Source organism: Callithrix jacchus, chromosome 1, assembly GCF_049354715.1.
Source record: "Callithrix jacchus isolate 240 chromosome 1, calJac240_pri, whole genome shotgun sequence".
Lineage (NCBI taxonomy): Eukaryota > Metazoa > Chordata > Mammalia > Primates > Cebidae > Callithrix > Callithrix jacchus.
The window spans coordinates 71,178,868-71,206,197 of record NC_133502.1 but is presented as its reverse complement, the minus strand read 5'-3'; the positions used below and the strand labels follow the sequence as shown (position 1 = coordinate 71,206,197).

The following is a 27,330-nucleotide window of genomic DNA, read 5'->3' as shown; positions in this document are numbered from 1 at the left end:
TCTATTCACCAATTTATAAAAGGTGTTTACGCCTCTGGATCCTACTGTACATCACCAGTTCCTCCTTTTCCCATGTAGTTGTTGGGAAGTGAACTAAAAAAATGTTCCCTTGGGGGCAGGTAAGGCTGGGGTGATAGGATTCGATGCATTTTTATATTTATATGCCAAGTGGAGGAAGAGAGGTCAAACTAGAACAAAATGGAGAAAATGTACTTGATTCATTTAGACTCCAGCCACCCCCACCGCTGAGCTGCAGAAAGGGAGAATTCTCAAGGAGGAAGAAGGGAGCTGACCCTATTGGAAAGTGCCCAAGCAGAGGTGTGGCCCATGAATGACCAGGACACCCATCTCCTGGCCCCTTGCTCTGTGAAAATGACCACAAATCCCTTCCAGTCAGGTGGGACTCCACTGCTTCTAGCCCAGGGGCCTCCGTGCCCCACTCTCTGCCCTACACCAGAGAACAGAGAACCCAGGTCAAGGATTAGGGAGAGAAAATGCCGCTCTAAAGTTGTTTGCCTGGCTATCCAAATGTCAAACACAAAATGCCACCAACACCCTCTGTGTAAGCACATGCAGCACCATCCTAACAGTGTTTCTTTTTGAAACAGAATCTCGCTCTGTCATCCACACTGGAGTACAATGGCACAATCTTGGCTCACTGCAACCTCCGCCTCCCAGGTTCAAGCGATTCTCCTGCCTCAGCCTCCCAAGTAGCTGGGATTATAAATGTGCAGCACTACATCTGGCTAATTTTTGTACTTTTAGTAGAGTCATGTTTTCACTCTGTTGGCCACTCTAGTTTTGAACTCTTGGCCTCATATGATCCACCTGCCTTGGCCTCCCAAAGTGCTGGGATTACAGGCATTAGCCAACACATCCAGCCCCTGCAGTTGTTTCTTAGAAACGGGCTGGTGATCACATCCAGATTCAAATCTTTACAATTAATGTAACTCAACTAATGTCACTCAAAACCACTCACCCAGAAAATGGCTATCTGCACACCAAACTTAAGAAAAAGTAGCAGATGTATACAGCACAGAAGCACTCTAGTTAGAACTATTAACCTCCAAATTTGCTGACAGGAAGAATGCAGCAAAGCTACAGTATGTGTGCGCGCGCGTGTGTGTATGTACCTGTGTGTGTGCACACATGTGTATCAAATGGCCTTAACATTAAAGGATTACATTTTTAAGAATTTTTTGCTGATTTTATTCTCTTTGTAGCAATTGTGAATGGGAGTTCGCTTATGATTTGGCTCTCTGTTTGTCTGTTATTGGTGTATAGGAATGCTTGTGATTTCTGCACATGAAGAATTTTTTAAATGATGTTTACAGCTAAGATAATTAGAGGTTTTAGTAATGACAACTAGCATTAATCTAAAAGAGAAAGTTCTTTGAATAAGAGCTTGCATAAACAATCTGAATAAAATCTTGATTGCGGTGTAAATCTGCTTCCTTTGAAAATTTTTAAAACTTACATTACATTGTGCTTTTCTTTCCCTAAATATTATTTATATAAGTAATAATATCTAATATTTATGGAGTACTTAAGAAATATGTATCAAACACTGCTTTTTTCATTGTCATTGTCATCTCTAAACACACAGAACGCAGGCACCTCCAAATAGTATTCCCTTGTACAGACGGGTCACAGTGGGCTCAAGATCACAGAGCTGGTTAATCGGGAGAACCCAAATCTGAACCCTTGATTATAAAAATGGCTGCAATACTCACATTCTAATCTCATTCTTTTACATCAATTGAGATAAAATATTCAACATCATCCAAAGTTCATCAACTAGAGAAATACAAAAAGTTCTGACTTTATAAGAAATACAAATACAGAAGTTAATCTCTCTGACCAATTAGCTCAAAGAATCAAATTTGAATGACGTTACTTTGTCCAACATCTAATTACTGGGCAACAGACTCTTACTTCAATTTGTCATATTTACCAATATGCAAAATAACTCTTACACATATCACAGACATGTTGCACGCCCCTAATACTGTCTTTAAAGCTCTTCACTTTCCTTCCATCTTTTATATTCTGCACTTAGCATGTGAAACTGTTAAAAGAACTTAAGGCAGTTATAGGGATGTCAAGGCAAGGGAGAAAGAAACTGTACAAATATTATAATGGTACAAAGTTCTTTCTCCTCATTATTTACCCACCCTCCTTGAAACACAGGGTCAATGCTAATTTTACCTTAATTATATTCATGCTGGTAACCTAGGAGAAGGGCTTAAAAAATATAACACGAAAAATGAGGGTCATCAATCACTGTCACAGGTGGAACACTCTCAATTATTCATGGACATGGCGGACGAAGAAAGCATGGATGAGATGAAATTCTTAAAAATTCATTGTAACTAACAGTTTCAATGTCTTTTCCTACCAAACCTCCCATTAGAAAAGGTTAACAAGAGTCCTAACTGTCAGCACTGGGTTTTTCCTTCCTCTTTTCCTCCACTGATGGCCAACCACAGAGTGGACAACAAATGGGAGAAGAGAAACAGGGTCTGGGCAATCCACAAACTGGGTAGCAGGCCCAGACACACCAGTTAACAGTCAAGAGTTGACTATATCACAAACCATGAAATAGTGTATTACAACAAAGCACTATTGTTGCTTTTGATATTGCACAAAATTTTAGTGGTTAAATGAAAAGGCAATTTTAGAATTTAATTTTCTATCACTGAATTTTGGAACCCTCAGCTCTGCATAGGAATTTTTGTAGCATTTAAATAATGATCATTCCTATCAATTCTCAATCTGATGATAGCTGAGAGGATCCTAAATTTTAAAAACAAAATCAAACAACTGCCTTTCCCCTCAACAAATGCTATTCTTCCTTATAGGTCTTTCAGAATTTACACTATTCATGAAAATGAAGCACTTACAGGTGTAGGCTGTTCTTATTAAAGGGAACTGTCGACCTCCAGACAAGCAAGACCCAGAGGATCGATGAGTCAGACTGAAGTTTACTATACATACCTATGTCTTTCTGAGCACATCTCTACAAATGTCTGGCTTTAGATGAAGAACCAGGAGAAAACCATGAAAGCACTAAGATCTCAAAAGAACCAAAATGAAAGCTTAGAGTGTGATTGTTTGTCAAAAGTTATATCCTATGTGTTGATCCAAAAATGAAAAGGATATGAGATATAAGATGAACTTTGAGTAAAAGTAACTTGATGGTGAATAAGGCTTAGTGGGCATACCTGATACCTGGCGGTCTGATTTTCAGAACTGGGATGTCAATACTGATGTAATAATCTATATAAGAGAAACAGGAGTAGAGGTAGAGGGATGGCACCACACTCTAGCAAAAGTATCTCCAACCCCCTGAAGCAGTCTGTGACGAAGACGGTGGTGATGAGACAAACCAGGTGAGGATACGGGGAAGGACCTGACTTAGCACCAGCCACACTGCCTGACGGGGACACCTGACCGAACATTGAAAACAGAAACGTAAATTCAAAACATTAAAAATAATTTCTGTCTAACAAACAGAAAACCTTGATCTACAAAGCAAAGAATATAATTTGAAGTGAATTCTCCTAAGTTTCAGTTTTTTTACTTAGCTTATTTCTAAGTCATAAGAAGTCTCAGGTGAGCTCCACACAGTTGAGGAGGGTCACTTAACACCAAATTACTCAATTTAACATGATAATTTAGGGAAAACTAGAAATTTATTAAGCAACAACTACTGAATACTGATAATCTATAAAGTGAGGCTAAAATTCCCCTGCTGGAAAGAATGCCTTCATAAAGAATGTCAAAAAGAGCTAAGGTGAAGGCAACTTTGTCGAAAGAGATTAACTGATTACAAATCAAACTCTGTAAAACAAAACAAAACAAAAGAACTGATGGCAAAGAAAAAAACAAAATCCTATACATTGAAAAGAAAAGGTTGATCTACTAATTTAACCAGCTTTGAAAAGTCTTGAACTTTCTAAAATTTTATGTGGAAATTAGAAAGCAATTACAACCATGTGAACCAGGTAACTAATGAAAGTATACCGAAAAAGATATTCACACTAAAAAATTAGGTGACAACTTGAAGAAAAATCAATATTGTTAAAACAAAGAACAAAAGGAATTACTAGAAGGCAAAATTAAAAGGAATATGATGTTAAATGCTGACTTAAAGGGGCACAGAAATGATGATGTAACATCGTTCTTCAAGTGGTTTTTTAAAAGGGATTTTATAATACTAGAGGGGCAAAGAATATTTTTTAGAGAAAACTAATGTTGTAATTAGGAACAATGAAATGAAATAAGAAAAAGAATCCTTGTTAGATGTTAGAAAATTCTTAAGATCAAGCCCTCTCAGGGTTTGGAATCCCCTCCTAATATATAAAAAGCAAGTTTATTTTATGATGTGGTAAATAAGAATAAACACCCAATGGTAAACAAGGGGAAATCAATCTCTGATAACAGTAGGACTAATCATTTCCAAACTGGGGATAGTAAATCCATAACTAGAAAGGAATATTCAGTATTCCTTTTGCCATGAAGGCAATTGATCAAGTTTTTATCATATTAGTTTTATTAGTTTAGTGCACTAAAGCAATTAGTTTAAAGAATTAGCAATTCTGCCTGTTGAAAGTTAACTGTATTACACCAAAATCCAAAGCGAGACTGTCCAAGACAATGTAATGAAGCTGATAAATTACCTTGAGTTCCTGGAGCTGATCAGGCTCATAGAGTTTGGGGGACAGTGCCTGAGCCAGGAAGGCATCCAGCTCCTGACGCCGGAGGATGCGTGCTCCTGGCCACTGCACCATGTACCTGGTAAGGGGCAGAAATGAAAGCTTGGTGATTACTGAGTGGTCAGCTGTCACAGGGACAAGCCCAGTGGGAGGTTCTAGGTAAATTCCGGATTAGGTGAGCTAAGAAGACCCACATGATTTCTTACTCAGCTTTTCTATTTTCACTTGATGATGCCATTATGAATAAAAACATAATCACCCAAGATGATCAGAATGTTTTACTTTAGAATAATTAAAATTGTGCATACTGAAAACTAGCTGGTCAGTGATTTGTGATACAACTTCACTCTTCTGAAGTATTTAAACCCTGAAAGTACATTCTAAGTACCAATTTTCAGAATTCATTCATTTTTTTGTTCAAGCCAGGATACCCAGGGGGCAGACCCTAGGTGCAAATAAAAAGAGAAATCCTGAGATCAAAAGCAAAGACCATTGCCTAGCCACTCTGCAGCTGCAGGTCCACAGAGCAGGTAAACAACCAAAGATGGGGTCAGTACCACAAGGTGCGGGGGAGTCAGACTCAAGAAAAGCAATGCGCCAGGCGCAGTGGCTCACGCCTGTAATCCCAGCACTTTGGGAGGCCGAGGCAGGTGGATCACGAGGTCAAGAGATGGAGACTATCCTGGTCAACATGGTGAAACCCCGTCTCTACTAAAAATACAAAAAATTAACTGGGCATGGTGGCTCATGCCTGTAATCCCAGCTACTCAGGAGGCTGAGGCAGGAGAATTGCGTGAACCCAGGAGACGGAGGTTGCGGTGAGCCGAGATCATGCCATTGCACTCCAGCCTGGGTAACAAGAGCGAAACTCCGTCTCAAAAAAAAAAAAGCAATGCACAGGACCATCACTAGAGTCACAGTAAAATATGTGCACCCTGACGTGGCTGCTGAAGGACAATCTCCAAATCTTCAACTTCAACTAGAACAGGTCTAACTGAGAGTCTCCAACCTTCTCGGTAACAGCGCTGCCTGAATCACAAACACCCTAGAGCACTGTGCAAGCACAATCCCAAGGAGTGTCTGGGCATGAGAAAGTAAAGGGCTAATTATAATGACTTAATCATAAACCTTTCTGAAGTCTAACGGTTCCCAGTTCTTTGCATTCAATAAACTTGAAGGATGATCTAATCAAGTTGCCAGCTGATCACTAAAAATAACTTCTGATGATAGATTACTAAGTGATTTCTGGCAAATAACTCAAAAGGAGATCAGAGAACTATGACATGCTTAACAAAGTTCTTTCTATTCCCATCTACAGAGTAAGTTTGCTCAGTGCTTAAAATCTGAGTTTTAACAAAACCCAAGGTCAGAGTTGGTGCTAAGCACTAAATTATTCTTGTATTAATATTCATCCATGGGAACACAAACTAAGTAGGAGAGGTTCTAGACAGCTCACTGAGATATTTTCAGTTGAAGCCCAAAGTGGAAAGTTTATGTGCTCGCTAGGTGCCAAGGCACTGGTCTAAGCACTTTACACACTTTAACTCATCTACTGTCATAGAAACTCTGAGGCAGGAATAATAATTATCCCAGTTCACAGAAGGTGAAACTGAGGCACAGAGCACTTATATATGTCATGGTCAAATTAATGTGGCAAAAGTAGGATGTAAATGCAATCTCAAGGTGAACAGCGAATGTTACATTTGTATGGTATTTACATTTGATCAGATATATAAAAGAATGATGTGAAAGTTTTATTTAATTAAACCATCAATATTTGCAATGACAAAAATCACATCCTTTGCAAAAGGTTTATGACTGACACATCACTAGTAAAAGCAAAAACTAAACTGCCTTAAGGAGCAATGAGAAGACCATCATACCCCTTCTGTGGGTGTGATGCCCCAAAGGCATCACCTGACTCTAATCACAAAGAAACATCTGTCCAACAGAAATTGATAATAGTCCACAAAGGAATTAAAAAAACAAGCTATGAGCTGGCTGCCTGTGTTTGTAAAAAGGTTACTGGAGCATGGTCATGCCCATTCATTTCTGTCTTGCTGACGGCCATCTCAACAGTGCTGAAGAGATGGCACAGGTGTTTCTGGTATCACTGCTGACAAAGGGCTTGCATTCACTGCCAGGTCCCAGGCAACAAGACGAGCAAACAGAGCAGGATGGGAGGCAATGCCACGAGGACCAGCTGCATGGCTTCTTCCCTGTCCTTGCATCTCAGTGCCCACACAGAGCAGGCCACAAGGCACCAGCCACTGGAGGAGCACAGAAAATACAGCAAATGGGACCACATCATGAGTCTGAGCATGAACTTAAACACAAAGCTGAAACGATGTGGCCCTAGCCTCCTATAGTGCAATAGCAGCTCATCCTGCCATGGCCGTGCGGCCCCAGAGTATGTCCTCACACAGGGTCCTAGTATGCACCTTAGGTCAAGTATATGGTGGCCAGTTAGGTGCTCTGCTAAAGGCCACGTGTCATACTAAACTTGGAAGAGAAAAATATATAAAAGTAATCAAATTCATTATTGCTAACTTGATCTCAGAGAACCCAGTCTTAAGCTTTCTATGAATATAATATTGTTATTGATAAAAACACGTCCTTAATTGAATTTGCCATCAGAAAAAACCAGAAGCCTCTAAAAGCAAAAATAAAGGAGGAGTCAGCTGGGCACGGTGGCTCCTGCCTGTAATCCCAGCATTTTGGGAGGCCGAGGCGGGTGCATCACCTGAGGTCAGGAGTTCAAGACCAGCCTGACCAACATGGTGAAACCCCATTTCTAATAAACAAAAAAAAAAAATTAGCTGGGTATGGTGGCATATGCCTGTAATCCCAGCTACTCAGGAGGCTGAGGCAGGAGAATCGCTTGAACCCCGGAGGCAGAGGTTGCAGTGAGCTGAGATGGCACCACAGCACTCCAGCCTGGACAGAAAGAGCAAAAAACCTCCACTTAAAAAAAAAAGGAGGAGTCTTTCCCATGAGCCAGTCTTCAATGGAAATCATGTTCAGCTGACACACTGTGCTCTAAGTCAATCTCTGTTTAATTGAGTCTCCTAAATAAGTTATTGGCCTTAACATTTGTTATAAATTTAAGAAACATCAGGAAATAAAAACATGAATAAGCTGTGTCCCTCCCTTCCTAAAGTCAGGTAGTTGAGATCTAGTAGGAAGGACGGTCAGTCGTCCCTGCACAGGCAGTGCCAGCCCAGAGGGTGAGGCAGGCCCCCAAAAGAAGTAGGGGCAATGGGGACTGCACCACACAAGGATCCTGACCAAATAAGGGGGCATAGGGCTTCCCAGCCAAGCCTTTCACTGCCAGAGCCAGAAGCAGTGAGTGCAGCAGGGTGCTAGACCATACCCTATGAAAGTGGGAGGGATGCTGGACTGTGCCAGCTTGGAGGGACGAGGGTGAAAACACTGTTTTCAATGAGAAATAGGAACACACAGCAGCAGTGTTGGGGTGGATCCTCCCATGCTGCACTGGGAGGGCCAGGGCAGCAAAGTTCCCACAGCAAGGAACCTCCAGCTCTAAGAGTCTGGCTTCTAAATGCCATCCCCCACTTGGAGGAACGAGGGCTGCTTGGAGAAATGGAGATGCCAGGGGTGAGGCAGGGAGAAAGGACAAGCAGAACAGGGGCAAGCAGAACATCTGTGGAGAAGTAAAGAGGTGCTCAGAGAAGACAACAAAGGCCAGCTGGCAAGGTAACAAGGGGAACATCAAAACAGACGATGGTACACTGAACTGAGGGCCCCCAGAGAAACAGAAGGCTCTGAGTCCATGCTGCTACAAATGTGCTAGCTGTCTGAGAAGTGAAACCTTTACGGGGCCTCCAAGCACTTCCACATGACAGTCACAAAAGATGAGAGCAGCTCCACACAGAGAAGCCACAGATACCCTGCACCAAATCCTCAGAGCCAGTGTCCTGCCTAACGGGACAGGAGATGTGCACCTCCAGGCAGGGCATCACTCCTGAAAGCAAAGAGAGGACCTGGAAGAGGAACAGGTTCCTTGTCATGAAGGACACTATTGGGACAAGCCTAACAACTCTGAAGGGTGGAATGGACTACAGCATCACTATGGATTGATTTTGATGGCTCTATGGTGGTTATAAAGTAAAATGCCCTCATTTGTTAGAAAATCAGTAAAGTAAGTTAAAAAAAAAAAGGTTTCTATATTGTACTTGCGACTTTTCTCTATGTTTGAAGTTCGTTTAAAACCAAATCAAACCAATCAACTATAAAACCTAATGAACATCTAGTATGCATCCTAACTCAACTGAACTCCAAAACATCAACAGTATCTACCCATACACCTGAGCTATGGGCTGTGAGGGCATAGACGCAGAGATATCCTGGCAGCAGAACCACACCAGCACCCAGACCTGAGTTTCCAGATATCTTCTTCATGACAAGGAACCAGGGCTGCTCTTTGGAGAGATGGCTGACGCTGGAGCAGGGAAACAAAAAGCATGCCTGAAGTATCTCATAGGGCCAAAAAGCAAGGAAGCTCTTCCCAAACAAGAGAATGGGTGTGTCACAAAGGCCAACCTAAGACAGCTCCCAAGGCCAGAGCTGGGACAATGTGAGCAAGGGTGAAGCAGAGCTGGATATAACCCCAAGTGAATTGATTATGACCCTGTAAAAAGAGGACAGGAGTCCATACTGATATAATGGTGGTCCCATAAGATTGTAATACCATATTTTGACTGTACTTTTTCACGTTTAGATATACAAACACTCGCCATCATGTTTGTGTAAAAACGCTATGATGTTTTGCACAATGACAATCACTTAATGACACATTTATCAAAATGTATCCCCATCATTAAGCAATGTGTGATTGTAAATGATTAAATAAATGAAGGGGGAAGAAGAGGCACGTTTTCCCTATAGAAGAATTCCAAATAATATATAAGAATAATCTCCTCTTATAGCCTTCAAAATCTCCAATATTTAAATAATAAACTATGTTTAAAATCACTATATAATATTTATATACCATACATGCTTACAAAATGTACCTACAAACATACTGTATCATAGCTATTAAAATCTAGATTGCATTTACATAGCCTACATTTCTATCACATATATAAATGTGGGATAAGAATAAACTTCAACAGACAACATGATTGATCTGGAATAAACTTTACATCCTCTCTACAACTCATCTGACACTGTGGTCACAGCCCCTACAACTGGCTGGGACCCAGGTCCCAGCTCCCATGCATGGCACCCACCGTAAGACGCAGCAGAGCACCATGAGGTGAGTGGGCACATTGGCAGGGTTGAGCATGGCCGGGGTGTCCGACCTCATGCAGGCCAAGAAGGCCCTCATTCTGCGGTTCTTGTCCTCCACCGCCTTGCCCAACCATAGCCTCTTCAGGTTGGGACAGGTCCACTCCCTGAAGGCAAGAGCTTCAACCAGTTCCGGGGTTTGAGGAGACTTCCCTTTGTAAGCTGCCCATTCTTTAATGATCACTGGTGAGACTACAGAAACAAAAAAACAGAGAAGACACATTCATGCATCATTCACCTACTTTCAGTCTTAACAAACATAAGCAGCTCTAGTAATTGGTCTGAAGAAATCGCCTCTCAGGTAACAATGCATTCTCTCCCTAGCAAACCACCAACCATCAAATCCTTGTGGGTATTTTGTTTGCCCCTCTATTCCATGCAATTAACAGCTTCTTTAGATTTCAGGCAACAAATAAGTTTCATCCAATCAAATCATGACTTGATTTCCTCATATAATTAACGTGTATAAATCAAGATGTTAGACAAAAATTCATTTAACATGTTATATCTACAAATAGTTTTAGTTATAACAACTGGTGTCATTCACAGAAGTATGTGGTTATCTAATTATTTTAACATGCCAAATCCAATTTGGATAGGTAATCTCTTTCTACATAGATAAATACCCTCACAAATTAGATTTGAGAAATAATTTGTATTCAGTAGCCACTTTACTGAACTTCCCACTTTAACAAATTTAACTGTTAAACTCTATTTTTAAGACTGGCCATAAAACACAAGCAGATGCACATATTCCAAGTGTTGAAGTCCCAGATGATGCCAGCACACAGTAATTCTATTCAGCAAGACTTCAGAGTATAAAGTTATCCAACACTTGGTCTCAAAAAGGACAAGAAGTTCTAAGTTGACATAACACAAAAACAATACCTTTTATCCACAAATGTTTTACTGTTAGTCAATCTTACAAATACATAAACATTCACATTTTCCCAGTTGATTTCCCAATAAATTAAGGAAAAAACAGTGACAAGGAAATAAAACAAAAATAATCCATACTGCATAGTAGAATGTTAAAATTTCATCAACTGCACTGAGGTAACGACCCAATAGGGAAATCTGAGTGTGCATTTCATAAGTAACAAGTGGTTCACTTTAGTTGAATAAACACCAGAACCACAGCAGGGCCCAGTGTGACCCCTTGCCCAGTGCTGCTACACATGAGCAAGGGCACTGTCCCTGGCTAACACACTCCAGTACACAGCCCACTCCAAGGTCAGTGGCTGTTCGGAGACCAGGATGCTATCATAAACTCTAATTTGATCTTCAACACATTCATTCTATCCAAATTACATTAATCTATCTGGGTTTGTCTTCTCTAAAGTAATACCTAAGGCATTCAGAAGAATCCAAAAGCAGGACAGAGTTAAATGTATTACTGGCTAATCTCCAGTTCCACTCTGAGTCTAAATATAATCAGGCAATACAATAATCTCTTAAAATGTCATGAAAAACGCCAGGAGTTAGATACTTGGATACATACTTTCTCAGCAACAGAAAAAAAAAATGCTTAAACACATTTCACTACCTGACCAGTCAGGTAACAGTGTCACATATAGGAACACATTGAGTCAAGATCTCACTGCAAGGGCTCTGTGACAAGCCCTTCTGGAGCCAACTCCAGATAGTGTCCCCTTACATGAAGCCTGCAGGGCACAGCTGGGGTACAAGTTAAGGCAGCCACTGAAAATTTTCCTTTTACAAAAATGTTACTGCTCTCATTAGGCAAATGTCTGTCATTACATTTGAATATCTTAGTGTTTAGATGTTAAAGGACTATTTCAAACACTCCAAATGCTTAAAGTCCATCAAGTCAAAACACAGACATACATGTATACATAAATACATGCTTATTTGTTTTTATTCAATACTTTTAAGTGTAGATATAAAACCAGTAAAGTCTCCATCACGAAGCAGACCCTGTCGTTGGACGCACAATCTAAGGCACCGCCCCCACCCCAATCCTGTGGATCTGCAGGACAGCTCAGCTTCCGGAAGCCTTCCAAGAAGTAGTGTTGGAACATACAGGACTCCACAACCACCACTACCATGCACAGGCCTTCCTGTGAGCTGACCCTGACTTCCCTCCTGTGATCTAACACCAAGGCTGCTTGGCCCCAAGAGAAAACAGACAAGGCGGGGCTTCCAGAATAAGCTGTTTGCCAATACGCTATGTTGGTATCAGATTACTCCACATATACACACCTCACAAACACACAGGACACACATTTCATACCACACACACATCACATACTTCACACAACATACCCCCCACCAACAAATCCCACCTCACACATCCCACCACCACACACATGCCACAATATACACAGTGAAACATACCACACACACAGAGCATGGGTTTAGGTTGTGCCTGTTAGGAGTCCCCTAGGGGTTTTCAAGAGAGCCATAATTAATAAACACATCTTTACTTTGTCATTTTTTTCTTTCCCTTTCGACTCTGTTCTCACCTCTCTTTAATCATTTTAGCAACCGTTTATGTTTTGTTTTCATTCCAGGAAAAAAAACTATTGGTAGAAGATTTTCCTTCTCAATTTAAAAACCTTTAGGCCTCTGCAGAGTTCCTCCCATGAGGCCCTAGGTCACACAGTGAAGTGGAGGTCACAGGCACTAGTCCTAATGCATGGTATCCTCAGAAGCATGCACTCAGCTGCAGGCTCCAACAACTCTCCACATTAGAGCTCTGAGGGCCTCCTGTATGTCTGAATGAACCTGGCCTGGCACTGTGTCTCTAGACTCTACACAGCCCAGACAGAAACAGGTAAACATACTCCTGAGAGCTAAAACTGGACCCTTGTTGATGGACTCACGGCAATACCCCAGCCAAAGGCTGCCCTGAGTCCTATAAGGGCTCAGAACTGTCTCGGGTAAGCCTGTAGGCACAGTAGGGACAGAGGGGGGATAGTGTCCTCTTTCACAGCACTAAGCATGTTGTTGCCCATGTGCAACAGTCATGACAAGAAAAGCAAGTCCAATTCAAGAAATACATGTCTTTATCAAAGAAAATAGATGTGACTGACACAAAGGCTTGCCCAGAAGCAAAGGTGCTCATCTCCAACAGTTAGAGATCTTCTGAGTCTTCCACCACAGAAGAGAGGTAGAACCTTAGGCCAATCAGTTAATCAGTATTTACGGAACATCTACTATGTGCCACGTAGGGCTGTGGCAAGGGAGAGGCGGGCAATCTGCATGGGTGTGTGCCTGAAAAGGAGGGTCTCCTTGAGTTCTCAGACCCTGGCCTAGATCCAGGACTAAGATAAGAGGTCACAACTAACTTTGCAATACAGTTCTGATGATTAAATATAAAAAGCACCTAGCGCCTCTCATTATGTAGCGAAAACTGTGTGAGATTGATTCAGGTTTTATACATTACTTACATTAATTAAAAATTAGTGCTTATGAAGAATTCCAAGGGATATCCAATTTTCAGGTTGACGCAGCACCCTCAAAGGTGGAAGGAGTTGAGGAAAGAAGAAAGCTTGGTTCTGCTTTATAAACCACCTGCAAAAGGGCAGCTGAAGGACAGCCACTAGAGATGGGAGCACCTGCTGCTCTTCTCTCTGGGCTTCTCAGCCCTCCTGGTATTACTCAACCCAGAGGAAATAAGCAAATAAAAGTAGCCAGCTCACAGCAAGGTACTCGAGTCTTTACAGAAACCTGTGGGTATGTGGGCTTGCCCATGGCATTGGGCTCCAGCACATCCTGGGTGGGTACCATCTGGGAGTTAGAGAAAGCATGGTGGTGTAAAATGGAACTCTGTACTGGTAGTTTTGAAGAGAAACATGTTCCTACTGTGTCTTATTAAAACAGTAAGAAATTCCTGTAGGTCAGCTCATCTAGCTGAAGACCTATGAATAAATCTTGTGTATCACTATCAACAAATACTAACCTCATCTTTTCAACTATCAGAAAAATTCACTACTTCAGGAAGTAGCCTAGTTCTAAAAGAATGAATATTAAACTGTCTTCTTTACCTTACACTAAAGCAAATTTTTACACTGGCAAAAACAACTCTAGGGCAGACATGTTACTGGATGCTAAACTTATAACGCATTTTCCTTACAGAAAGCACCCCTTCAAAGTACAATTTGGAGCCATAAAATACTATCGTACTTAAGCTGTCGTAAAAACTCAATGTGTTCCATCAGATGTTACTCATCTTCTTTGAGTAGCACATGTAATATGACAACCAGGCTGGGTGCGGTGGCTCACGCCCGTAATCCCAACACTTTGGGAGGCCAAGGTAGGTGGATCACCTGAGGTCAGGAGTTCCAGACCAGCCTGACCAACATGGAGAAACCCCGTCTCTACTAAAAAAATACAAAATTAGCCGGGCATGGTGGTAGGCACCTGTAATCCTAGCTACTCGGGAGCCAAAATCGTGCCACTGCACTCCAGCCTGGGTGACAGAGGGAGACTTCATCTCAAAAAAAAAAAAAAAAAAAAAAGATATGACAACTAAGCCACCTTGGAAATCTGTTATAATGCTGACTTTGGATCTATAGCAGCACAGGAATAATATACATGGTTCATTTTGTACGCAAATCCCAACTTGCTGGAGTGGCCCCCTATAAGACTGTATTATTAAAGTATGTCTCTAAGCTTAGTGCCAAAGCACCACCATTAATTAGCAATGCCCACTAAGGGAGCAGGAGAGAGAGCTGCAGCATGCATACACGCGTGTTCATAGGTGAGGAAGAGACGTGTAGAGATGAATGGCTTCCAACATGGTGGCTGACTAGACTTCTGGTTGTGTGTATTGAGGGAGGAGCCACTATTATACTTGCTGAGCTTTCCTGGGATTGTTATGATCATAAACAACAACAAAAACCTCCAACTCATTTATATCAGGGCAGGAACAGAAAAATGGACACAATGAAGACTGTTCTTTCCTTCTAACAGAAAAACTGTCCCTTAACTTCTAAGCAGCCCCAGCATGTAGGTAGCAGGTTGAGTTCTCCTTCTCCTCAGGTGACACATCGGTAAGCACCCTCTTTAATTCTCAAAGGTAAAAGGCTATGGATATTTTCTTAAACCTTTGATATTTGAGGATGGAGCAGCCCACTGTCCACAAAAATATAAATGCTTAGTAAGGCACAGGACACGTAGCAGAATATGGTATTACAGACATGTGGATCAATGCTGTTCTTATTCCTCATTCCATGTACGTTATTCCAACTATATTAGAAACTCAAAAGTTCAAGGATTGGCAAGTAACACTGGTTTAAAAAAAAAAAAAAAGAGTTTGAGGACTTATGAAATAAATATTAATCCAAAAGAGTAATATTACAGATTGGCCTGTCATATCACTTGGCTTCCTCAGCAATCGTCTCTTGTGCTGATCTTCTCAAAGTTCTGTGAAAAAAAGTCAGTGCTGCTCCTAGAAATCTTTGTAGAATAAAGAAATTCAGACAGACTTACTAACACAGAAATCATGGGGAAAATGTTTACAATACCAATTTTCACACATATTAAATCAGCACAGTAATATTGATTAAACTATTACTTCATAATATAATCCACAGTGAGTAGACTTATTTTTTATTAGCATTTCCAATTATTAGCACAAATAAAAACATTTCTAAAGCAAACTGGACCAGGAAAAATTGCTCCTTTCGGCTTTTCTTGGTGGTTTAAAACTACAGGAATAAATATAGGAAAATCTTTCATAAAAATAGTACTCATCATCTATAAACTTGTTCCCTCATTCCATCAATTTATTTCATGTGTATATAATTTTTATCTACTTATAATAAGTCTGTTTCTCTTACTTAATTTTGAGGGACTAGGAAAGACTTTTATAAGAAATGGGAGGCAAGAAACGAAGGCCAATTTTATTTTATTTTATTTTATTTTCACTCAGGCCTCAGAACGAGGCTGCTTTATTGGATGCTATTCTGACATCACTTTCCAGACTGTCTCGCGGTCTTGGGAACAGGCATGGGAGGCAGGGAGGGGAATCTTCCTGGGACTGTGGGCAGTGGCTGGGGAAACGGAGGGGTGGGAGGCAGCTCAGTTGTGGGCGCTCCTGCGACTGGTGGATGTGGTCCGGATGGAATAAGCCTTCAGGGCCCCAGGACCCGCACTGCTGGAGAAGCTCAGGGCATTGCTGCCCATGGTTCCCCCGAAGCTCAGCCCAATGCCACCACCACTGCCACTGCCACTGCCTCCAGTGGAATTCACCACAGAGATATTCACGGCTCCCACTCCATCTCCGGCCAACCGGCTCTTCTCCCCCTCCAACAGCTTGCGGTATGTGGCAATCTCGATGTCCAGGGCCAGCTTGACGCTCATCAGCTCCTGGTACTCACGCAGCTGCCGTGCCATGTCTTACTTGGCCCGCTGCAGGGCAGCCTCCAGCTCCTCCTGCTTGGCACGAGCATCCTTGAGTGCCAGCTCCCCACGCTCCTCAGCCTCAGCAATGGCGGCCTCCAACTTGGCACGCTGGTTCTTGATGGCGTCGATCTCAGCCTGCAGCCTCTGGATGGCCCGGTTCATCTCTGCAATCTCGCTCCGGGTATTCCGTAGATCATCCCCATGCTTCCCAGCCTGGGCCTGGAGGGTCTCAAACTTGGTCTGGTACCAGGCTTCGGTCTCAGCCCGGCTGCACTTGGCCATCTCCTCGTACTGAGCCTTGACCTCGGCGATGATGCCGTCTAGGTCCAGGGAGCGGCTGTTGTCCATGGACAGCACCACGGACGTGTCCAAGATCTGTGACTGCAGCTCTGTCAACTCCGTCTCATGGAGGGTCCTGAGGAAGTTGATCTCATCATTCAGGGCGACCACCTTGGCCTCCAGCTCCACCTTGCTCATGTAGGCAGCACCCACATCCTTCTTCAGCACCACAAACTCATTCTCAGCAGCCGTGCGGTGGTTAATTTCATCTTCGTATTTATTCTTGAAGTCCTCCACCATATCCCGCATGCTCCGCAGCTCCGCCTCTAGGCGGCTCCCATCCACCTGCAGCGCCTCAAGCTGCCCCCTAAGGCCAGAAATCTGGGCTTCAAAGATGTCTGGGAGGCGGCTGCTCTTGGCTGACTTCTGCTCCTGCAGCAGCGCCCACTTGGTCTCCAGCAGCTTGTTCTGCTGCTCCAGAAAACGCACCTTGTCGATGAAGGAGGCAAACTTGTTGAGGGTCTTGATCCGCTCACGCTCCTCCTGGCGCACCCGCTGGAGGGAGGGGTCTGTGTCCAGCCGCAGCGGGGCCAGCAGGCTCTGGTTGATGGTGACCTCGCGGATGCCGTCGCCCACCGGGCCCCCATAGGCGGAGCGCATGGTCACGCGCAGCGGCGAGGCGCCCAGGCCGTAGAGGCTGCTGCTGCCGAAGCCACCGGGGTGCGTGGAGCTCAGGCGCACCTGGGCACAGCGGCCGGAGAAGCCGGCGGAGCGCGAGCTGAACAGCAGGGAGCTGAAGTGGATGGACATGGTGGCTGGGCCAGGCTGAACCTAGCGGCGGGAGAGGAGGAGCGCGCACTCGCTGACCTTGGGGGACACTCGGCCGAAGGCCAATTTTATTAAGTGGATAATGCTAATTTTAAAAATGTGCAAATCACTGAGCTTTACTTTCTGAACTTTGTGCTCTTCAGTTATTGTTGGGGATACTTATTACCCTACAATCTTTTAAAATGTAGGCCTTTTAGTCTGCCTTGTTTGCCCTCAAACCACTGCAGCCCCTCCCACTGACCCTTGGAGAGGAAGAACCCCAGTGACTGAGAGTGACCAAGAAGCACCCGGAAGGAGGAAAAGCCATTGAGGCACATAACCACCTCCACCACAGGAATAAGTAGAAGAAACTCACTACAGCACCTGTATTTTTGTAAGATGAAAGCTTCAAAGCCAGGAGTTCTTGTGTCAGACCCGGGGCTCATCTCCAGGCCCAACAACAGAAAGGTCCCTGGGTTCCACCCTCCCTACCAGCAGGTGCCACTATCACTGTGGAGCACGTCTGCAGGAATCTGAATGCCCCTGGGTGTTAATAGTTCTCTCCACATGCACCACTGGCAGGGCTTAGAATTCCAAGGCAGATACTGCCATGATAAGCAAATATCTTTCTGAATTTCCTAAGGTGAAATTACAGAACTTAGGGGTGGAAAATAAACTGCCAGCATGTAATATAGTTGGAATTTTTATTTATTTTATTTTATTTTTTGCTATCACCTAGTTCAGGAGAAGAAGGGCTAAAAATTTTTAAGGGTATAGTATCCTACTTTCACCATATAGTGACCTTAAAAATGAAACTTTGGTAAATCACAGGAATGTTAACTGCAAATTATGAACACTTGATCATATACCCTAATCACTGACTACGCTTCCAAATGAATACATGTGTTAAATTTGCTGACAATTAAATATTTTTGGGCAACCCTTAAGACTTCAACATGCCTGCCTTTTCAATAGTTCTCTCTGATAAGAAGGCCATCTTGAGACATTCTTTATTGTTACAGTGACCATTAACAGGAACATTTATCTACGCAGATAAGGTTCTGAAGCTATTTTAGATCACAGATTTTCCATTCATAAACGGCCACGCCAGCTACTGGAGCAGCAGGCTCTCTCTGGAGCCCATATGCAGAGGGCTGGGTTGCCAGACCACATCAGAAATCCAAGGAAGCGGGGTCAGGGGAGAACAATCCTTCACAGGGACATGTCCTTCCAGGACTCCTTTGGCTCATCGATCTTCTTCTACTATGCCAATAATTTCATTCAACCTATATGTGGTCCAAGAGTGGCCATAGACTAGACAGCAAGTTTCAACAAGATCTAAATACAATCATTTTTCCATCTAGTCAATCAAGAACTCCTGAGAGACTTTTCGATGTCAGTTTCATTGTGGCACAAACATTTTCCTGTCCTATTTAGAGTGTCAAGAAGTTATAGCACTCTCATTAGTACAAAAATATGCAACCAATTAACAGATATTTCAAGTAATAAAGTTCAAATAAATGGCCTGAGCAGGATCAGTATTTAGTCAGCTAAAATCTAATGAACAGGTTACATGAAAGGCATTTTAATGCATGCAATGCTCATGAACATAGATCACGCTGTGCACATTACTCAATTCTCAAACAAGGTTGGTTTTGAGTAAGTTGAGAGCATTCAGGCTTAACAATCACAAGAGAGTCTCAAAACAAAAATTTCACTTCTGGAGAGCTGATGTTCCAATTAGGGTGATTATCACAGATGCATCACTGACATAAAAACCTTTTTTATAGGCTTGTCTTCCCCTCATAAATGTAACTGACGCACAAAACAAGTTCAATTTTATCAGCTCCCTATAAACACCTATACTCCAAAGCTGCTTACAAAAATCTCACCCACTGAAATTACAGTACTGAGTAAGGTCTCTCAACTTCTAAACTCAGAGGTCAAAGCTACACATTTTCCATTCAGAAGTAAATTTTTATTTGTCATAGCATAGTAATAATGCATTTTTCTAAACACTTAAGTTGTAGGGTCTTAACTGTCTAGGCAAAGGTCATCTGCACCACCTACTTAAAGGCTTCATTTCTGCTTTTTAGTTTGGTCCATACATTCCACTCATCTTTCTAAATGGAAACATCATTTGTACCAAAGCTTCAATAGCCCCCATTTCTACAGAAAAGTCAAAATCAAAGTTTATAAATTACTTGAGCATAAAAGACTGCAATTTGTTTAGCACTGACCTTTCAAAGCATTTCAGCACTTATCCACGCTCTCACACAACAGAGTTTAATTTTCTGATGCACCAGACTGGGTCTTCATCCCCAATAAGCTGTGTGTACCTAAACCAATTATTCATTCTTTCACTGTCTGCTGCGCCCTGCTCTAAGAGTAACACACACAATAGCAATAGACATAAATGTTTATGAAGTCACTCTAAAAATCTCATTTACCATTGAAGAAGTACTACGCTATGAACTACAGCCTCCACAGTGGAGAAAATATCCATGCTCCATGATCAATTCATAAGTGCAGCTGGCTGGGCCCCTGTCCTTTTCCTCAGTGCCAGCTGACTCCCTTTCTCAAACCAAACCTGAGGTATCCTTATCCCCAATTCTTCCTGCCTTCACCAACAAAGGTGGCCCCAAAGTACGGACTCCTGCCTCTGCTCCTCCTTCCCACCTACATCTACTAACATAAACTCTTTATCAGAACTTACTAGTTCTTCCTATTCAATCTGATAATTTTACCTCACCCCCACTAAATCCTCCCCATTGGTCAAAAAAATAATGTAACAATAACCAAACTATTCAGTCTCCCATCCCGAAAAAGAAAGAGGAGGAGAGAAGGGAAGTTCTCACTTTGAAGATACAGCCTTCCTTTGGCCATCTCAGCCACGTCTCAAGAGAAGACCCAGTGCCACCTGCCGCCACCATCCTGTTCTGTATTCTCCTGTGTCCCTTTCCTCCCTCCACCTAGCACCCCCATTCGCTTGAGTCATTTCAGACTTCCCCAACCCTTCTTGCCTTTTCTTGCTTTTGATGGCTCCATTCCAGCGACCTCTGATTCCAGCTGGAGTTGGCCTGCTCAGAGAAGGTCAGAGCAGACTGACATCATGAAAGCTGTGGCCTTTCCTGGCTTCTACAATCCCTGCCTCCCCTCCCACCCCCCAACTATCCACGTGTTCTGCACAGAGCTTTCCCTACTGTGCATTAACAGGACAGCCTCTCCTAGGCTCAGCCAGAGACCTCCCAACCTAGACCAAGACAGCTGATGGCGAGCTAGCATAGGAAGCACCACCAGCCATGCATGCTGCAGACAGGCAGCACACCAATGATGCCAAATGGCCCAATACCGGAGGAGTAGGAGACAGTCATACCTGACTCCATGGGACAGCACAGAACCCACAAAACCCATTCCTATTCAATCCGAGGTGATCACTGGAAAACCCTGAAGGAGTTTGCTGTGTAAAGGTAACTTGGTTTCTAGAATACACAAACAAAAAAAAAAAATACCTTCTACCACAAAGCCATTGCAGTGCTCTGAAGCTGAGGAGGACAGAGGAGCTGCAGCAGCCAGGATGTCACAGGATTTGAGACTAGACAGAGCCTGCAGTACAGTTATACTAAGCCCAAGAGAGAGGAAAAATGGAAAAAAAAAAAAAAAAAAAAAAAAAAGGTGGGTGGTGCTCTGAGTGCCTGGTCAGGCTGCAGGAGAAATGAAGAGTAGTGACAGGCCAGGAAAAGTGACCAGCCATGTTGCAAAGTAAGAAATGCCATCCTTTTGTGAGCAAATGGATCACACAATGTGAGAAAAGAATGAGAACAGCTACATTGAAGGATGCCCTAAACATTTGAGAAGAATGTCATTTACAATGTTCATTGTTCCACATGGTTATCTCCAGCCATCGAAGACAGAGAGTCGAGATGCTCAGAGCCCTGCAGAGCAAGCATCACCTCCTGCCAGTGACAGTCACACTAGCAGCTCAGCAATCACTCTCAGGACAACTATCACCGAGGAAGGGTAGTGAGAAGTGCTTCACTTTAAAGCCTTACAGATTACAAGTTTGTCATAGTAATTGCAAAAAAAAAAATTTTAAATCTAATGAACTTAAAGTTCCAAAGCTCAGTACTGCACACAGTCAGTGCTGACAAGGAGCTTCACCAATTTAGGAGGTCTGCATTGACCCACCACAAGACAAATAATCTCTAACTAATTATCCATGGCTCAAAGAATGATCTAGTAATTTACAATTTCCACAATTCATAATATTCTTATTTTAGACTATATGTTTGAGGATCTTTTCTATATTTCCAACTAAATGTACAGTTACTTTTACATTCCTTACATTAGGAGATAAAATTACCTAGACAGAAAGGCATCGTTTTCTCCAAATATTACACACAGGCCCACTAGAAGATAAAGAAAAACGCTTTGACCTCATCTTTGACCAACTTTTTCAAACACTCCTTTTCGGTGTTTCCACCTTAACCCCCGACTCCCAGAGTTGATCAGCTGGAAGTGCACACGTCTCAGAGGACTCCAAGACAAATCATCACAATCCTGCGACGATCCGTGAGTCTCACGACCTTCGCTACAGCTGCAGAGCCATGCGCGGTGGCACTCCAACAGCACAAACATGGCCAACCAAAGACCTGCTGGAAGTTTTCTCCAGGACCCTGGCCTTCTGGAGAGGGCAGATCTGTGCCTCATGAAAACCAGAGCACAGAAACACACTCGTCCTGATTACCAAGACGCGGTAATTACAGAGAGTGGCGGCAATTCAAGTCTGCTTTCAGATCAACATTCACTTTAAAGTGCAAACCTGTTTTATTATCTTACTGAATACACATCATTATTGGAATGTTACTAAGGAAGAAAGTCTGTGGCTTCTCCTCCTTTGCTAAGAGCCTTTACCCTGGCCTACTGCCCCGATGATGGCCCACCTCCTTTACACAGAGGCACTCGGGGTCAACTCAGTCATGATTCTTCTAAGGCTTTAGAAAATGCACAAGAGATTACGAGGTACCGAGGAAAACAAACAATGGATTGTTACAGTACATACATTCTGGTGGAAGTCTGTTCTTTCTAAAAGCAAGTCTCTCAGTTTTCTTTCTGCTTTCTGCCAAACTAAACAGGACTCCGTAAACATACTGACGAACTGGCCTATAGAGCAGAGCGGCCGGAGGCAGGTCCTTGTTGGCTTCATCTTCAATAGAAACAGCAATTTTGATTTCACCCTTTGCATGGAAGAAAGCAGAATAACATTGCACATTTTTCATGTTGCATTTACAATACACTCACAAAAATATACTGTAACAACTCCAGTTAATGACATTGCAATTCCATTCCAAATCAACTGCTTAACAACCTGCCTGCATGAAGATGTTTAGGAAGAGTTCATTTAGCAGGCTGTGGCCAAAGCATTTGCTCAAAAAATCAAAATAAGATCTACATTATTTTATGTTTAATCCAAAACTAAGAACAAAAGAAAACCATGTAGATGTTCCAAAGTCTTTGAAACAATCTAGACAGATAACAACAGACAATAAACAGAATAGAAAAGACTGAGAACTTGCGAGTTTTATTTGGAGAGTCGGGATGGTCATATGCAATATAATTGATAATTTTCAATGACCTACATGTAAACTGAAGAACTGAGTATCCTGAATATATAACGATCAAATTTTCTTTACCAATGTGTCTCATTGCAGGTGAGGACATACATAGCCACTAGGGCAGAAAACAAAAGCACTCCACCTTTTTCATGTCCCAGGGCCAATGCAGCAAGAACCACATCTGACTCAGAATGTGCTGTCAGGAGACAAATAACTGGCTGTTGCCTATGGCAGCTGAGATTGTTGCCGAAATACTGTGGTCATCTTTCTCAGGGATCTCACAGCATCAAGATACATCTCAAGATACTGTACAATAAATTTTATTTAATTATACTCAGAGCATAAAAATGCATTTCTGATCTCAATGTCTATTAAATTAATTGATATGTATATGTTAAATAATAACTTTGTAACATTTGTTCTTTCTTTCAAGTAAATTTAATTTCAAAACTGATCTTTCCCCTTACCCTCCATACTTTCATTTTCATTAATCCAGTGGCTACATGAATATTAGCATTCTCATCTAGGGAATATTTTTCTTAATAATATGACGGTTTGTGAGTTCTCTTTATTACCATAAAGATTCATCTCACTGTAAATGTCTTAGCCTGGGCAATTTAATACCAGAGCCATTCAGCTAATAGGAAATAGTATGCATTGTTGTATAAACTTTTCCCTGATAAACTAAAACAAATTAAGTGGCATTTTAAAATCTGAAAAGACAATTATCTCAACCACGGTCATTTTTTATCAGTATTTGCCCTTGAAATTCATGAGAAATAAGGAAGCATGTCGGTACAACTTGTCTCATATAGATCTAACCAACTACCCACGCATCAGATTCAGCAGTGTGGACATAACAGGTGGCTCCTGGGGACCTTACATTTCGAACAGCCCCACGAGGAATCAGTGTTATTTCTTTACATGTTATTTTGAAAGATGTCTTCCCAAAACTTTGGTTCCTTAAACTTAGCAAAATGCTTTCCCCACAACAATTACTTTCCACTTACCCTTTATAATTTATGTTGAACCTGAAAAATAAAATGTTCACCTTACAACCATAATCTGAAAAGTGATACTATAAACGCATACCCATATCAAATAATAGATGAGATTTGGAGGCATTACAACTACAAAATAAATTAAAGGATCTGAGCAAATAGTTCTGGCTAAATGTTTTCCATGTCCTTTAATTAATAAAAGTAAGCAATGTCTGGATTAGTCAATTAACAATTGAAGTCCACCTCAGGAGTATCAGGAAACAGGAGTTCACAGCGCATCTCTTGATTCCATTTTACAGACCACAAATAGGTTGTAGAGAATAGACAGAAAAGTCTGATTATATATGGTGGTATAGGTATTGAGTAAAACATGTTAATAATACATAATAGTAATAAACCAATTCTGCAGGATCAATCTAGTAACTGAGGTAACTTGTTAAACTCTGGGGCTAAGATTAAAAGTGCCAACATAAAGACTACAAATCATTGAGGAAATTTAAATACACATAGATACATTTGAGACACCAAGATTAAAAAACAATTGATGCCACACTATATATGTATATTTAAGCATACATTTGATAAGACACTAATAAAGTGAAATTATGACACTGTGTAAAATGATAGTTGCATTTTCTGACTATGCACATGTTAACAAAATCCTACATTCCATTTTTTGCTCTTAGCACTATTAAAACTGCACTCTATGAGGTCATGAACAAGTTAAAACACAAGAAGTACTACGAGCCATTCAAAGGGGGAGACATTATTTTCTAAGCACAAATGATAAAGAAATCAGATATTGTATCTGACATCAGACCTGATGCTACAGCACAAATGTGGTGTAAGAAAATTCTGAAACTGAAATAAAAATAAAATTACAAGTCATAAAATAATGTGATGCATTATTTCATTAGAAGTATAAAAATATTTTATACTCAACTGGAGTAAAAAAGTGACTTTTCACAAGTTATTTTAAAACTGTATTTACAGTTCTAAATATTCATTTTTCATTCAATGTTTAGAAAGCGGAAAGTGAACTTTGTTTAAATAGATTAGTATGATAGAAAAATGACTCAAAAAAGGACAAAAGGACAAAACACCCATAGGAATGGCCACTCGCCAAATAACAGAAGCCACTACAGGGCCCCTTTGATAATACCTTCGTCAGGACATGGAAGATGTAGGGGTACATCAGCCCCTTCTTGTGCCTATGCTCGGCTACTCTCAGCACCTCAGGTGCGACGGGGGGCAGGGGAGGTGTGGTGATGTCCATGTGGTTCCTGGTGGGCATTGACAGGAGGCACGGGATTGGCTGGACAGTGCCCATCTGGCTTCCCTTGCCTTCAGCTAGTTGGCTTCCTGAAGAGGCAGTGGACGAGCCTTCTGCCTACAGTGCAGAGAGCAGAAGGGAGGAAAACAAGTCTATGTCATGTTTTCATTCATTTGAAATGTGTTAGGTGCCTGTTCACCTGCCAGACACTGAGGGGACAAAGATAAGTCCTGTCTTGGAAAGACCATATTTGGTGCCACCCTAAAGACAGAGGAAACAGAGAGCACCCTGATCCAGTCCCTTTTCCTTGAACAGCCTCCCACAGTGAAACAGCAACAACATCCCCTGTGCCACAGAAGAGCGCCGTTACTCCCCGCTGTTCTGTGTCTCCCTGCAGGTCTTCTATGTTGGGAAGCAGAAGCCTCACTATCTTGTTTGGCTCTTACTTGTCCATCATCCATGTGGTCCATTCCTGTGTTTCTGCTTTTCTTGAATCCTTGCCTAAGATTTCTACACAAACAGGAAAACTAACACTCTGAGAGGCTGTGCAGTTTGAACACAGTTACACAACCCTAACATGTAGAAATGGAATTCTAATCCTGGGCTGACTCTATGCTACAGCTGGTACTTACTTAAACAACAAACAAAAACCCAAACTCAAGCACTCTCTGTAGTTATTATAAAGCCTTAAGTTAATAATTATACACAAGCAAAAATTAAACCAAAAACCTGCCAAGCCACAGGGTAATGCCATTAAAAACAATGTCTCATATCTGTGGATAATAACATAGAAAAAGGTACATGATACACCGTTAGGTGAAAACACCTATTCTATAACAACTAAACCCCCAAACATGGAGTGTATAGACATGCACAGGAAAGAGGCTGGTCCCCAAATTATTAACACAGTGATGGACTGCTGTTAGGCAGTAGAACTAAGGAAGGAAAATGGAAGGGAGACACTTTAGCACAGTCTGAACTGTCTGAACAGCTGCCCAAGAGCAATTATTATATGTATGATAAACTTTATCAGAATAAATGTTGGAAATAAGAGCTGCTTATTGATTGACTTAATGCCACCCTAAAGACATATACAATTTTGTTTTGAAACAAAGCATATTATTTACAATGGTACATAACTAAGTGCTTAATTTTATCCTTTAAAACACAAAGTGCCAAAATTAGTCTGAAGAGAAATAACTCATAGATAATTTACCAGTGTTTTCTACACTCTCCATTCTATAAGAATATGGATGTAAAACAACTCAAAATGCTTTGGAAGGTGCTTTGAAAATACCAGGTATCCACAAAAGATTTTTGTTACTTATTTGTAGAATAGTTATTTAATAGTAAGACTTCTTTAGACAAATGTCTGATATTCAGGCAACCCTGCATATTAACCACCAAAACCTTCTAGCAGGAAATCTGCTCCTTCTCGCTAATCACATGTGGCAGACGTGGCTTTGCAAATTAAAAAGATATTTTTAGAGATCACTATTAACAGGGAGAAGTAGAAGAAAAGTGAGGTTGGACGTGATGGTTTACATCTGTAATCCCAGCACTTTGGGAGGCCCAGGTGGGGCCTCCCAAGATCACTTGAGGTCATGAGTTCAAGGCTAGCCTAGCCAACATGGCAAAACCCCATCTCTACTAAAAATACAAAAATTAGCCAGGCGTGGTAGCACATGCCTGTAATCCCAGCTACCAGGGAGGCTGAGGAAGGAGAATTGTTTGAACCCAGGAGGCAGAGGTTTCAGTAAACCGGGATCACACCACTGCACTCCAGCCTGGGAGACAGAGCAAGCCTCTGTCACAAAAAAAAAAAAAAAGAAAAATTTAAATTTAAGTTTAAAGAAAAAAAAAGAAAAAAAGAGGGTGAGTGAAATTTAGCATCCCCGGTGCTTTCTCAGTGAATCTTCACAAAAACCGATAACAAACATGGGCTCAGGAAG

The 27,330-nt window shown here is 41.8% G+C and overlaps 1 protein-coding gene and 1 pseudogene across 10 annotated transcripts in view; both read right to left on the bottom strand.

The window, feature by feature from the left end:
* Positions 1-27,330, bottom strand: part of FAM120A (family with sequence similarity 120 member A) — a 120,266-nt gene that overhangs the window by 16,236 nt on the left and 76,700 nt on the right. For 8 of the 9 annotated variants that reach the window (XR_013532171.1, XR_013532172.1, XM_035298936.3 and 5 more), the window contains exons 9-12: positions 25,268-25,495; positions 22,552-22,726; positions 9,974-10,223; positions 4,683-4,797 (exon numbers count right to left, since the gene is read on the bottom strand). Coding sequence is in view for 7 of the 9 variants with exons in the window: in XM_035298936.3 (XP_035154827.1) it covers positions 4,683-4,797; positions 9,974-10,223; positions 22,552-22,726; positions 25,268-25,495 (768 nt within the window). In the remaining 2 variants the exon portion in view is untranslated. Of the gene's footprint in view, positions 1-1,327; positions 3,280-4,682; positions 4,798-9,973; positions 10,224-22,551; positions 22,727-25,267; positions 25,496-27,330 lie in introns of those variants that run through there. The other variant, XM_054253623.2, reaches the window with a different exon arrangement.
* LOC108591679 (keratin, type II cytoskeletal 7 pseudogene) lies at positions 10,667-19,669 on the bottom strand (annotated as a pseudogene). Its single transcript, XR_013532181.1, has one exon. The product of XR_013532181.1 is annotated as a keratin, type II cytoskeletal 7 pseudogene (transcript).